Genomic DNA, 15,005 nt, shown 5'->3' with positions numbered 1-15,005 from the left:
TCGTTCTACGTCTATGTGTTTGTGTGTGTCTGTGGCATCCACAAAACAGGGATTCCTTGAGCTATTAAGTACAAAGCATTATTTTAATTGATGTCCCGTCTGTATTTGTCCACTCTCTGGCACAGAGCCGTTGTGTAATGGGATATATCTAGCCGATGTTGCTTTATGTTTATGGTGAGGCAAGTAATGGAATTGAATGAAACTTACACAATTTCTCTCGGTCTGATCCTATTTATTGTTCTTGAGTAAGCGATATTTCATTTACTTTTGGTATATATTTTCTGTAATGTAATATTTCGAATTTATACTTGTGCCAGAATTTCTACTGTAGAGTGTCGCTACTATACATTCCGGGAATTCTTCCGTAATTATTATTTTTTTTATTTTTTTTATAATATAAGAGTAGCAGACGAGCATGCAGTCCACCTGATGGTAAGTGGCTACTGCCGCCCATGGACATCTGTAATCAACCCCAGATAGGATTAGATATTCCTACCTGAGGTCGGCCACAGATGCGCCGCTACCCCTGAGGACTAAGCTGGAACGCCTCGGAAAAGTCTGTCTCCCTTACCACACCCTTCAAACCGGAACACAGCAGCGCTTAACACTGCTGTTATTAGGTTGAAATAGGTGTGGCGGTGGTGCCGCCGGAGTCGAACCACAAAGGGTTCTACCACCTTCTAAAATATCTATCTTCTTCACATTATAAATTATGTTATATGGATCCAATTTGTAAAAATACATCTACCCAAAATTTCAACCAGTTCAGTTCACGTTAACTGTACTAAATTGTTTTACCGCGTATAACTTGTCTCCATAAGAATCGACATCAAAAATGACAGCTTGTCTATCTACTTCTCGCTTGTTCTTTATTATGTGTGAAAGAGAAATATATATAAAATCCGCCATTTTGGAGTACTGTTCTTACTGAAACAAGTTATTCCTGCTTTATTAATTATAAGCACCGCACCTCAAATCGTACGAGCCAACAGTGTTTAATTACAGTGAGTGATCCGGATGTGGCATTTTAGGGTTAATTACTCGTTCAGCGTATACATTAAAATTTGTCGCAATCAACGCTCCCAAAGGATTTTCGGCGGTTTAGTGTTAGATGGTAGTGTGTTTAATTTGCGTTATTAGGTTATAGTCATGGTTTTTTCTATTAACGAAACAATTCGGTTTATTGATTCGTCAATTCAATGCTGTCCCAGTACTGAACAGTGGTTTCTCAGAGATGCAGTGGCTTACGCCAAAGTCTACCGTGCTGGCCAAGGTGGAGACTTTACACAACCTTGAGAACGTTATTTTTTTGAAGAAACTGTTGAGCATGTAAGTTTCCTTATCGTTTACCTTGACCGTTACAGCAAATAAAAATCAATTTGGTACGAATTGGTACGAACATAACTTTCAATAAGATATGCATGCCTGGGTTCCCAAAATCGAATCGAGTTTCAACAACTAGGCTATCATTGCACTCTATAAACCCTGTCTAAGATCAGCAACAGATGAATTGTTATCCCTGAAATCTAACAATGATTCGTGTAAATGTCTCTCTCGTACAAGTTGCCAAAGTACAAGTGTTTGAAAACACAGCCATATTATACCAAAGTCAAACCAAAGTTGTCATCGTGTCAAGCGAGACGACCTCGCCCTTCGCCCTCCGCTCGTCTGCGGCGGAGATCTCTAACCGCAGCGACGTGCCTTACTGTTGTGTTTACAACCACAGAACCCATCGCCTTGGCTCTATTTCGGTGTAATAATGCCGCATTGCTGTATCGCAGATAACTTTGAACGCTATGTTGATTGTGGTATGTTGTGTTCAAAGCAGCGGTTTTAGTGGGCGGAAGCGGGCGGCGATTTTTTCGCGCGTAATCTTAAAATTGTGTGAGTGAATTTTGATTTTTAACTGCTTATAACAAAGAAAATAAGCTGAATTGATGATGATGAGATTTTTGTTTGTAACCCACCACAAAACGAGTTCAAAGCAGATTCGAATAATTATAAATGGCTTTTGGTAAAATTTATGTTATTTATGTACCTATATTATAATTATAAGTTTACACTATGGTTCGACAGATAACCCAGTTACAACGTAAATCAACCCATTAAACTATGAATAAAAATACGTGTACGTTTCTCGCTGGTGCTGTACATAAGCGTTTTATTTCGTCGATTTGAACACAGGTTTCTGAAGCAGATAGGTAAAAGTAGTGTTTATGCATTTTGATATACGAGTAGTGAAGGCGTAAACTTTCGTGCGGGTAATTGATGTGTTTACGTCATGAAACTTGCAAATATTGTAGCACAATACTTGTTTATCTGTAACTTTACAGGATATGATGCAATTTGTGCCGTGGAAAACAGAATTTGTATAATGGTCGGGTATAAAAGATAATTTTAGTACCTATATGTAAATTGGTCTTTACATTTTAAGATTTTATCATACAAAGGTAAATCAAAAAAAAAATTTTGGTTGTTACAAAACAAAATTAAAGATATCTGTACAATAACATTAAAGTATTAAAATTAAAAATGGTGTTAAAATTATAAATTTACCCTGGAGTTTTGTTGTGTAATGACGGCTTGAAATAGTAATATATTCTTGTGACTATTTTTATTCTATCGTTGAAACCTAGTCGCTCGTGTAATAATAATAACTCTATAACTATAAAACATGACTAAAGGTCCAATTTGGCACGGGTTCGAACCGATAGCAAACTTTTACCATAAAATAGAGTTAACTCGTAAAACAGCGAGTGAAGAGTTAAACTCTCGAAAAGTATTAGCGCGTATCGAGTAGTTAAAACAATAGTTTGATTATCGATTCTTAGTTTATGGTTTGTGTTTTGTTTTGTTTATTATTGAAACTAGTGCATTAGTATAAAAAAAGGCTTTCTACATTCACAGCCCCACACTAGGATTCCCTGTATCGTGCGTGGCATGGACACACACACAGAGACAAATACACAAACACCCAGACACAGAAACAGGAACCTAAATTCATCATTCAGATGTCTGTCTGGCCGGGGATCGAACTCGGGACCCTTTGCGCGTCAGACCGGTATGGTGACCGCTCTGCCACGCGGGTCGTCACATTATGGATCCGAAGTAAATGAAAAAGAAGTTACACGATGATGTGTTTCTGTCTAATAGCAGTGTTAAGCGCTGCTGTGTTCTGGTTTGAAGGGTATAAGAGAGGAATACTCGTATTCCAACTTAGTCCTCATTGGTCCAACACATCTGTGGCTAATCTCAGGTACGACTCTATGTCATGAACTTACACCAAACAATCTAATGACGAAGATAATGAGAAGACCCTTCTGGGATAGCAACACATCTAAGATTGACCTCACGTAGGCCTTAAATTTTGGCATCATCGGCATATCACCTGGGATCGTACTGCAAACTTTAATATTCAATAATATTTTTTTTTTACCGGAATAGCGTCTCTTGATACGTAGTTCCTTAGAAGTTTTATGTGTAGAAAAATAAAAATGTATGAAAACGCCGGCTAAGTTTTTCCAGAATCCCTCCGGCATTAACCCTTTTTGTTAGAAGCACTTTAGGAATGTGTTTATCTCGCAATTGCTATAACAGAAGTTCGTGATGATATTGCGATTGTGGCAACTTTTCTCATGGGAAACAGTTTGTGAGCCTACACATAGTGGGATGATAATAGTAGACTCCATTTTTATATACAAAAGTTATGTAACGTAAAAATGTTGTTTATGTAGATTAGGACATGTTTGATATAACTTATAAATAACTTACTAACGTACGTATTTGAGGTCGAATTTGCAAAATATGAATACCATTAGTCAGAAGTCATGTCTGCCTCACCACCAATATCTCGCGTGGAGTAAGTTACGATCTGGCACTTCATAAATGTGGATCAAATCATTGCGCTAAAGTAGGTAATGTGATTATTTGATTATATTTTAAAACACTTAACACTCTTAAAATAAAAACGTAGTAGAGCGAAACGTTCCTACTAAAATAACTGCACAGATGCGGTCATAGAATCTCATTCGAACCGTGGAAAATTGTCCTTGATAACAAAACAACCAGCTATTTCTTAAGGCCACATTATCCTCGTCTCGTCCACTTACTATCTTAACCACACATTTAACTATACAATAACGTGTTCTCTCGTCTTCAACATGAACACAAACACACAATCTATTAACATAAAGCACGTTACTTGGTTACGCGTTAAAAATAAATTGTAGTGCTGATAAGAGCAAAGTAAACGCCATTCGAGTCTTAGATGAGTAAAATACATAGATACGAGTAAATCACTCCTAACAAGAAAGTGCAACCAGTTTTGAGAATTGAAATTGTTGCGTAAATAAAGTTTTGCCAAGTCTCCGTGCTAAAAGTCCCTAAAATGTTTAAAATACCTAATTTATTACGTAAATTACGTAGTATTAGTTATTTATACGTCCATTTTCTCTCAAAAATGTTTTTTATTTGTCAAGGATTAAAAAAAAAATTGACAAACCAGCTTTTTGTAATTTCATCCAATTTCAAGGCGGTGAAGTATCTTTCTTTTTTACTTATCAAAAATTCGAGTGTACAAAGTCGTCACGGTGGTGCATGCGATGATTGTGCCATGTACGTGTACCTAAGGTGTACTGTGATGCGCCGGCGCAGAAGAAAATAGGTTTTTATCGGTAATAGTAAATAACAATAAAAGTGTATTGTCGATTGACACGAATAGTTTTTACAGTCGTATGAGAGATATTTTCTTTTTATTTAAAGTAAGTTGAAATGTATGTTTATTTTGCACTTAAAGCAACTTAATGTTTTACAATTTTTTTTTGCTAGTTCCTTAAACGGGTATTATTAACGGGCAAATTGCTTTAATAAAGAAAACATTCGCAGAAAATTTACTCTTACATTATTATCTTCAAAATCATTCAGAGAACCCATAACATACTGCCCAGCAGTATGTTAATGGGTTCATGAAGATATAAATCAACAATAATATTGCGGTTGCTGCGTTTAAAAAATATTTTAACTTCTTAAATATTTTAGAAGAGATTGAAGAATATGCTGTAGATCCCACCCAGCCTAATCCTAATACATCACTCACATATTGCCACCAAACCAATTACGGTGACGGTGTGGAACAATGATTTACGAACAACATCGATTACTACGGGTCATTGACATTCAATTTCTCATTTCTTTCCGCTTCATCAAGGCATAAAATCGACCCACGAAAAAAACGAAAACTATATTAGGTAACACCGGAGCATGTATGCAGAATGTCTGATGTTATACTTATACTGTTAACCAATGAGTCAGCGTCAGAAGGCCGTTTGGCGAACAAACTTTGCCTACCGTTTAAGATATTCCAAATTTCCTTAACGAACCACACAATAAGATCGAAATTAGTTTCATTTTGTGTTGTTAGCACGCATCAACGCTCAGTGCCTTGTATCTAGACGTCGTGTGGTGTCATTCCGCTCTTGTGTTCAGAAAGGTGCGCGTTTTGATCGAATAATATCACTTGTGTAGTAGAATCAGTGCAATTTCTATATAGTTCAGTGTTGTTTCTATACTCTAGTGCGTTTGTTATAGCCATTTTACTGTCAAAGTTGTGTATGTTTCAATGTTTTGGTTTTTGTGGCCGGTTTTCGGTTTTCGTATGTGTTCGTCGTGTGTAAGTTTTTGCGAATGCCGGGTTTGACTGTTTGTATCTTTTTGCACATTTTTTGTAGTATTTTTGAGCGTCTGACATCATGCGTTTGGAGCTTGTTAATTTTAAACATTATTATCATAGCTACGTGCTTTTTGAGTTTTACGATGTGTGGTGTTGAGTGTGTATTGTTAAACTTTAGTAGCCTATTGTGATAAGTAGTATCAAATGCGTTTCGCCTATGTCATTTTAAGTATCCATGGATCAGAGACATTTAACCCCAAGTTTTATTTATCATCCACAAAATCATTGCGATCCTTAAGATCTATGTTGGAAAGGGTTATGTATTTTGTTTTAGTACCCACGACTTTAAGGTCATAAATAGTAACAAGAGTTCTGCTGATATGGACCTGAAAGCCGCTGCCGCTGATGAAGGAGTAGCATCAAGTTTTATCACTCAAGTCTTAATGCTCAAAGTTTAAATGTTTTTGACATAAACGTGCAAGACTTGGAATAAAATTCCTCCTGAGATATTCCTGGAGGGATTCATGACGTAAATAAAGGTACGAAAACGGTAAAATAAAAGTACAAGTGGTCTCAAAAGCTAGTTATGCATTGGCGACTCTTCTGGTGTTATGATTGTTCATAGGCGAAGGTGACTAGTTTCCATCAGGCAACTCCTCCATCTAAACATTAGATTTAATTTGAACTAGAGAATTATTGTAATAATAAAACTCCTGACTGCTTAAACATATATAAAATATTAAAATATCGATATTTAAGTCAACATAACTATCTTCCCCTTAACAACGCTAATAAACGGAAAATTACCCGACAGCTTTACAATAGAGTACGAGAACATGACAAGCGTCGTACTAATTTATAACAGCATCATCTTAAGAAATATATCCATCCTTCTCCACTTCCGAATGATAGAGCGAGAAAGATGATACATTGGATGCGATTTTCATGATACATACCTAAAAGATATAAACAGTAACCTGATTTGATCACATTTTCAACTGTAGTCGAAGCGCTTCGCGTATAAACTGGTTTTGCGCGTTTATTTAGGTGTGAAATGGAATTTTCTTCTAAAAATATACACAGTAACTGAGCTGTTTCGTTCATTTATTTACTCAAAGAACATCAATGTTAGGATAAGGGATTTTCCCTATACCAAAGATAACTAGGGATGTTATTTGTTAAAATAAAGGTGGATGAAGTGGGGAGAGTTGTTGACGACTCGAAGGGCGTAGCGATAAAAATTTCTCAGATGCGCGGGGTTCCGTATACGTACCTCGGGCCAAGTAAAAGGCTTATGTTCCTATTCTAGCTCTAGGTACTCGTGTACTTATGTTTGTGTGTCCCTAACACTCACGACTCCCATTTCTAGTATGGAGTTATGAGTGAAGAAAACATTTCGTTATATGACACATTGCTCAACATATGTATTTAACAAGACACTAGTAAGTAGTTAGCTAGTTTACGGTATTCCAATAGTAAATATCTTGTATTACCTTTTACGGGCATTTGTACGGTGCAACGTTAGTGTTTCTTATCGATATATAAATATCTTCCGCTCGCTAATAGTGATTGCCTTTAACGAGGATCGATATTTGCAATGCGATGTCGTAAGATACGTCCGTCCGTGTATCTGCCGGCCGTTCAAATATATCGGCTGTATCTAATGGACAGAATGTTCGTTCGTTAACGTAAATTAGTTTGAAATACTTCAGATTTCTAACAGTCTTGTAGATAAACGTTATGTTATACAACCAGGCTAGAATGAATGCCGTACTTCATATCTAAGATTTATCGAAATGGTTTTCAGTTTTGAGAAATAGTTTGAGATATAATACAGATAGGGAAAGTCGATTGTGACATAAGTATTTTTCGTCCATCGCTGGATACAGGCCTCCCTCCAGGTGTATCGCAACATTCGGTCTCCCGCGGCTCTCGTCCAGCCACTACCAACGGCCTTCTTAAGATCGTCAGTCCAGCGAGCCGGTTCCCGTAATACATCTGCCAATTCGTGGTCTCTAAAAAACACGCCAGAACCATTGTCCATTGCTTGTACGACGATTATGTGCTACTTATACATCATATTACTAATTCGACGTGCATTTCGTACTTTTACTATGTAAACTAGAATTAAACGCGAGACGCTCTACGTAGCAAGCCCCATGACCATTATCATTTTGATCGTAAATAGTTAATTTAGCGTTTCTATCGCTAAAGATAATAAAATTACAAGCCTACAGTACATTAAGAATTAAATTGTTCATTCCAACGATATAATTATGTTGTAGAAAATCATATCAAATTGAAATCAAATACGAATACATGCGACTATCGTATTACTTCATATGACCCAACATTCAACTTAACAAAATGTATTAACCACGCAATTCACTCTAACACAGACTTCGTAGAATAATCATTACGAACAAAACTCAATAACTAGAACAAGAGCGGTTGCATAAGGTTACATCAATTCTATCGCGTGCGTTACATTACGATACGATACGTATCGTTCATCGTTTGTCTGAGCACGGCATCGAGATTAATCTATCATAAATCTGGGCTGTAGGTAGAATAGGTAATACACAGAGGCTATAATTATTTTAAACATTGTGTTATTTGCTTTCAAATAATACAAATATTGAGAATTAAATCGTCCATACTATCGATAATTATTTCGTTACATTTTACATCAAATTGATCTCAAACACAAGTAAATACGGCTATCATATTACTGTTCAATATGACACAATATTCATGTAGATATTAACAAAATATACAGACTTCGTTTAATAATGATTACGAACAAAACTCAATAACTAGAACAAGAGCGGTTGCATAACGTTACATTAATTCTATCGCGTGCGTTACATTACGATACGATACGTATCGTTCATCGTTCGTTTGAGCACGGCATCGAGATTAATCTATCACAAATCGGGGCTGTAGGTAGAGTAGGTAATACACAGAAGTTATAATAATTTTGAACATTGCCTGGTAGTTATTAAAGTTAATGTGAATTTCCTAAAAATAATTCTGGAGTATATTTAGTAGGAGTTTAGGAGTAGTATTTATTATGCAATTAAATATTATTTTCAGAAAAAATGTAAGCAGTTTTGAAAATATTAAGTTAAAATAAGAATAAGTCTTCAAACAAAAAAATCTGTTTTTTAATAAAAATCAATTCCAGACCTCATAATGTAAACAGGCAAACCGATATATTCATATAAGTATCCCAATAAATAACTCCCTTTAATGTATTTGGAAAATAAAAATACTCTATCTTTGCCAAAAATTGAAAATAGTGAATGTTCTCATAATATCTCTGTACGCATAATTACTGTGTGCAATAGCCCTTGAGCACAGATTAATAAATAATTGGCGAGTTGCAAAGTTTCGCGCGGCGGACTGTTTGACACCATAAATTAAACCATGTTTTTGATCTTTGCTGCAATGATTATACTCGTACATTTACGAAAAAAATAATGTTTTATAATGTCTCTGTATGCGTTTACTCTATGCAATAACCCGCGAGTTGCAAAGTTTCGCGGAGGATTATTTGCCACTTGTTACTGCGGGCGCCGGGCGGTGCGCCAGTGTGATTCACTGACACCATAGATTTTTCTCAGCGATGTAGTGGCGTGCGAGCATGCGGATCGTTTAGTACTAATTACTACTGCAAGCTATCTGTTATAATGTAAATTATGAATCTTAAATGTTTTCATACAAAAAGTGCAATGTAGAGTAGGTTACTAAGAAAGCATCATAATATGCCAACGGTTTTATATTACTAATAACTATTCAATGTATAACTGAAATCCATAATTCCATAGCATACCTCAGGATTATGTTGTAACGTCTCATGTATAAGATGGTAGAACCCTTTGTGTTTCGAGTCCTGTGGCACCACCGACGAACCTACTTCTGCCTAATAACAGCAGTGTTAAACACTATTGGGTTCTGGTTTGGTCTGGCTTATTGTAAGACGTTCCAGCTTAGTCCTCAGGAGGAGCAACGCATGTATAGAAATGTTCATATCATCTTATCTGGGACTGATGTTTAAAGGCGGCATTAGCCACTTACCATAATGTGAACTGCATGCTCGTTTCCTACTCCTACATTATAAAAAATCTGTCTCACCTTTTAAACCAGGTCATAAAAGCGCTAAACACTTCATATAGGTCTAACGATGCTATCTCAATTAAGACTAGGAAACAAATGAACCACAGACGCTCATCGCCAGTAACGATAATGCGTGAATATAAATAGGTCAATAGAGAGATACGCGGTGTGTACGGAGCGAAAATAAGTCTTTCCGGTTGGCCGCTCGCCAGTTGCCGGGCAAAGGACATTAAACATCGGTGAATGGACTGCACTCCACGTTTAATAGATATGTTCTATGTTCTTAGTTGAATGTAGTTGGTAACAGTGATAGCCTAGTGGTTAAAAAACTCGGCATCTCGATCGACGAGTCCGAGGTTCAAATCCCAGGCACGCACCTCTGAATTTTCAAAGTTATGTGTGTATTAGAAATTAATTATCACTTGCTAAACGGTGAAGGAAAATATCGTGAGGAAACCTGCATACCTGAGAAATTTATAAAAAAAATGTCAAAGGTATGGGAAGTCTACCAATACGCACTTGGCCAGCGCGGTGTAGTATGACCTAATCCTTCTCATTATGAGAGGAGACCCGTGCCTAGCAGTGGGACAGTAATGGGTTGATGATGAGTTGGTATGTGACGGAAATCTGGCTCGAAGGACCAAATTTTGCTTATTGGCGGCTGCTTTAGGTTCAGGTTAATCCTCTGTTGTATACGGAGCTGGTTACAGATGTCCATGGGCAGTACTTTCCACTTACCAATAGGTGGACTGCGTACTTGTCTGTGCAACGGTAAGCAGCCGTCAATTTTTGTATCGCGTAGTATATTATAAATAATGCCTTTCAGTGCAAAACAAAGAAGTATATATGAAGTTTATACATAAAGTAGGTACGTAATTGGTTTAGGTAAAAGGCTATCGTTGACTCGTTGTACTCATAGTAGGTAAGGCTAATTTTCTCCAATTTTCTACTTCCATAAATAATATTTACGACGTGAAATTTCCACGCTGTACGAAACTTGTTATATGACCATTAATATTACAGCAGTTTTTATAGCGTGCTTTCGCCTTTTTCAGTTTTATAGGTCGTTAGATTCATGTTGTAAGGTTCCTTGGTAAATGGTTAAGTAGTCTGTTCGTCCGTAGGAAACAGTTATTTTGCTTGGAGAGTATTTGAAATTAGATTATAATAATTCATTTCAATGATGTAGGTATCTTCTAAAATTGTAGAGTCTCATTAAGTACTCCTCCTTATCTACAGTTACAGTCTTTATTCTTCAGTTGTTATTTGGAACATTATACAACAACTAGCTGACCCGGCAAACGTTGTGTTGCCATATAAATTAAAAAAAATGTTAATGGTGAATAGCTCTTATCACTCAGGGGTATGAATAATACATAGTAGACGATTCTCAGACCTACTGAATATGCATATAAAATTTGGTGAAAATCGGTAAAGCCGTTTCGGAGGAGTACGGTAACTAACATTGTGACACGAGAATTTTATATATAAGATTTTAAGGTAGTAAGATTAAAAAAAAAACATTTCTAAAATTGGTTTGTTCAGAATTTGGTAGGGATTTTCAGTAATTCACAATTTTACCATTTTCTTGAAATTACTGTGATGTATTACTGTGATACTGTGATGTATTACTGCGGAACCTTTTTTCATTTGCCTGCCAACACGCACTTGGCCGCTTTTATAGCATTATTTTACAAGTGTAATATCTTGTTTTATTATATAAAAACAAACAACCTCCGTTAAAGGCTATTTAAATAAGTTATTTAAATAGTGTCTAAAAATAAAAAGATTTCACACTCACCAACTCAAATTATTTCATTCGTTAAAATCGTCAAAAAGTTCCTTCAAGGATTGTTCCTTTTAAGTAATTTGATTTTATGATTAATTCTTTTTATTTTAGATTGTAATAATTTAAATTAATCTAAATGACTGCACCTACATTTAAACTTACAATTAATTTCATACTTGTATTTCATATCGAAGTATAAATTTGGATAGTTTAGCAGCTGTCACTGTTTATACAGTGACGAGGGTTACAAATTACAATATTTACCCTTGTAATAATTCTCTGCAAACTAATGTTTGTGTTTTGTATGCGTGTATCGATATAGTATGTGTATGTGTCATATAAAACTTCAGGCTGTAAAAAATAATGCAAACATTTTACAAACTTTGGCATTCGCAAATTGATTTTTCCATTAAAACACTTAATTTTTTCTACCCTTATTTTTATGTAGTAGCAGTTCTATTTGTAAATAATATTATATGATAATTAGAACAAGTGTATAGTGACGGACGTAATCGAGAATGACGCGAGTGAAAAACAAAAAGCGCGCGGGAAAGTGCAGGGGGAAAGTGCATCACGTGTTGCAGTATTTTGGGTAAGTGTAGCACACTTTTGGAAGTGAAATGACTAGATCCATTCTACAATGTGGGACGCCGTTACCACAGTCATAATTTTAATAAAGTGTCGATTATTTTTTGGAAAAGTGCAACGTAATCAGTATACTATGTTGGATATAAGTGACAGTAGTCATTTTATCACTTTGATCTAAGTGTTGAAAAGTGGAATATTATAATTTTCTCTGTCATTAATGTCTCACTGCTGTTCTTGGGTTTAGTAGAGGATATTTATGATCCTAGGAAAAACGGTAAGGGTTTTTAAAATTTGGTTGGGATAGTATATCCCGTTACCCGTATAAGGAATTCATACGTATATCTTTTGTGAAAGGAAATCTAAAAACAAAATTTTGCTCTATAATTTAAACCCTGGTATCTTAGCATAGCATTAGCAGCATCCGTTACAGCAATACGTATAGAAATGCTATGAATTGTGTTCACATGGAATGTCTGTGATTCAAACCCCAGGCGGGCACTTCACTCGTAATTCTCATTAGCAAGCTCACGCAGTAGGGTTGCCAGTGTCGGTTGAAATGACGTATGACCAGGGATGAGCATGTAAGTAAGTTATGCGAATTTAAAATAGAGATTTTTAAGTTTAAGCTGACGTCGGGGAGTTTGAAGTAAATTATGAACTTTACTTCATGATTCCGATGTCCTGACTGAATCTAGCACTAGTATTGATATTGAAAGTTCCATGATATTTTCTCCTAAGTATTAGTATCTTCGTCCTTAGTATTAAGTATCACATAATTTAATTTTGTCACATTTCTTATTTCAATATTACAGTAAAACCAGTTTCCCGTGACGCACAGTTGACAACCCTACTCTTACACTCGGTTTCTTTACAAAACCGGTTCCTATAGAACCGTCAAAACATTAAAAATACCAGTACGAGTACATTAAAAATACCAGTTTCATATTATTTTTTACCGCTCATATTACTTTCGTAGAATCACAACACGACCATTATTGAAAACCAGTCCGTTTTTGTCGTGTGAAACGATAATAATCGTACGTCCTTGCAATTGAACGGTAAATAACCATTTTTCCCACTGTATAGCGGCTTCATCGTAATTGCAATCTGTTTATATCATATCATATCATATCTATGTGTATCGGATGTATTATGTGTCATCTTTAATATGCTCAGTGTCTTTTATCGCGGGAGCTACGTATTATGCAGATGCTTGATAGTGATGAAACTTTGCGGCATTATCCACTTAATCCAGTGGAATTAAATGGATCATACCGCAAAGCTTTAGTCTTATCATGATTTGAGTGCTCATTCATAAATTGAGTATCATGTAAATCTTACGTTACATTATTCATGAGAAATATTTGTTTTGTCCGTGCCCAAGTTGTGATAAAAACCCGTGTTTTAGGGGAAGCTTAGTGTGTACTTGGGTACTTCATCATCTTGCTCCATCGGCGATTTTTAAGAATTTATGTCTTATGTGACCAACTTTGTTGGATGTTTTCAAACTAACTTAAGGGCGTTAAAAGTTTAAACGGCGGCTATCTGAACAACGACGAACATCTTAATGTATAATTCAAAGCATGGAAGAGCGCGTTACCTACTAGCGGTCACCCATCCAACTCGACCGCGCCCGACATTACCTCACTTTGTAGATTATTTTTTATCTACACACGCCGCGGCGCTACAAGCGCTTCTTGTAACGGGTCGATAATGATGAAATAATGACTTACATATAAATGATAACTTACTGGAATCTTACAACTTGTTTACTACAAATGAACTGTAGTGTGTATACCTACTATATAACCATGTAGTGTCCCGTTATCAATACGATTTATCGTGAATTGATGTTGATTGCGTCATCGAGATAACTCCCCGTCCGTCATCAAAGGATGCATGTATCATTATCATTAGCCGACGTTAGCGCGGGATGCATTAATAAAATGCCATTTTATTATATTTAAAGGAAGTAGCTTCTAAAGTGGGGTTATGTAAACCGAAAGTTTTAAGTGAATAGAGATATCGTTCGAGTCGTGTGTGAGTGTGATATGGTGCGTAAAAGTGGAATAATAAAAAGATTGTAATATTTAAACGTATGGTTGATACTTAATTAACATCTGTCAATATCTGTTGTATTTGATGCAGCAGACAAGTATGCGGTCCAACTAATAGTAAGTGGTTACTGTAATCCATGGATATCGATGATTAATATCAAACCTTTTTGCATTTCTCATCGTACAGACATTCTCTACCCGTTGTGGGTTCAAATGTTATCACATTATTAGTCTCGTAATTATTGGCAATTAAAACCTGATGGTATTTTACACAAGAGAGTGTGATTGATCATCACTGTGTTTAACGAGCGATGATACTTTTTCACGTCAAAAAGATTGAAGTTTTTTGGCCATTTATACGTGGGTGCTTCTTTGGACTAATTTGTAATTCCTTGTGTAAAGGTCTTACCCTTACCACATCCTTCAAACCGAAACTACTTTTATATGACGACAAAAATAGATTTCCGAAAACGACTGTTTTAAGATAAAAATGTGTTTCCAAAATTGTCGAATTCCTAAAGATTCTTCCATTTTACTACGAACAATCCTACCCCCATTCTCCCTACTGCCGGTTTTTTGCCATGACCTATTCATGTAACTGGGTCAAAATATTGAAATAATACTCGTAAGAACCTGTTCTACAATTATTAAATGTACACTGTATAACAATGGACACTTGTCAATCATACTTAGTAGGTAACTAACCTCCAAGAAATGATGGACTTATGCTGATAATTAACTTCACCCAAATGGATTTAGTCTATATGATATTTTAAAAGGTAAG

At 35.9% G+C, this 15,005-nt stretch overlaps 1 protein-coding gene across 6 annotated transcripts in view; it reads left to right on the top strand.

The window, feature by feature from the left end:
* Nucleotides 1–15,005, top strand: part of Synd (protein kinase C and casein kinase substrate in neurons protein Synd) — a 152,576-nt gene that overhangs the window by 51,164 nt on the left and 86,407 nt on the right. For 2 of the 6 annotated variants that reach the window (XM_073089562.1, XM_073089561.1), the window contains exon 1: nt 12,151–12,168. The exons of 2 other annotated variants lie outside the window; for them this stretch is intronic. Coding sequence is in view for 2 of the 4 variants with exons in the window: in XM_073089560.1 (XP_072945661.1) it covers nt 12,095–12,168 (74 nt within the window). In the remaining 2 variants the exon portion in view is untranslated. Of the gene's footprint in view, nt 1–12,067; nt 12,169–15,005 lie in introns of those variants that run through there. 2 more of the 6 variants (XM_073089560.1, XM_073089557.1) reach the window with 2 other exon arrangements.

The sequence above is a fragment of the Epargyreus clarus genome, unplaced genomic scaffold (assembly GCF_041222505.1).
Source record: "Epargyreus clarus isolate Ecla_fem2 unplaced genomic scaffold, WU_Ecla_fem_2.2 ptg000029l, whole genome shotgun sequence".
In the NCBI taxonomy this organism is placed as follows: domain Eukaryota; kingdom Metazoa; phylum Arthropoda; class Insecta; order Lepidoptera; family Hesperiidae; genus Epargyreus; species Epargyreus clarus.
The sequence above is the reverse complement of the archived record's forward strand: the minus strand, read 5'-3'. Positions and strand labels throughout refer to the sequence as shown.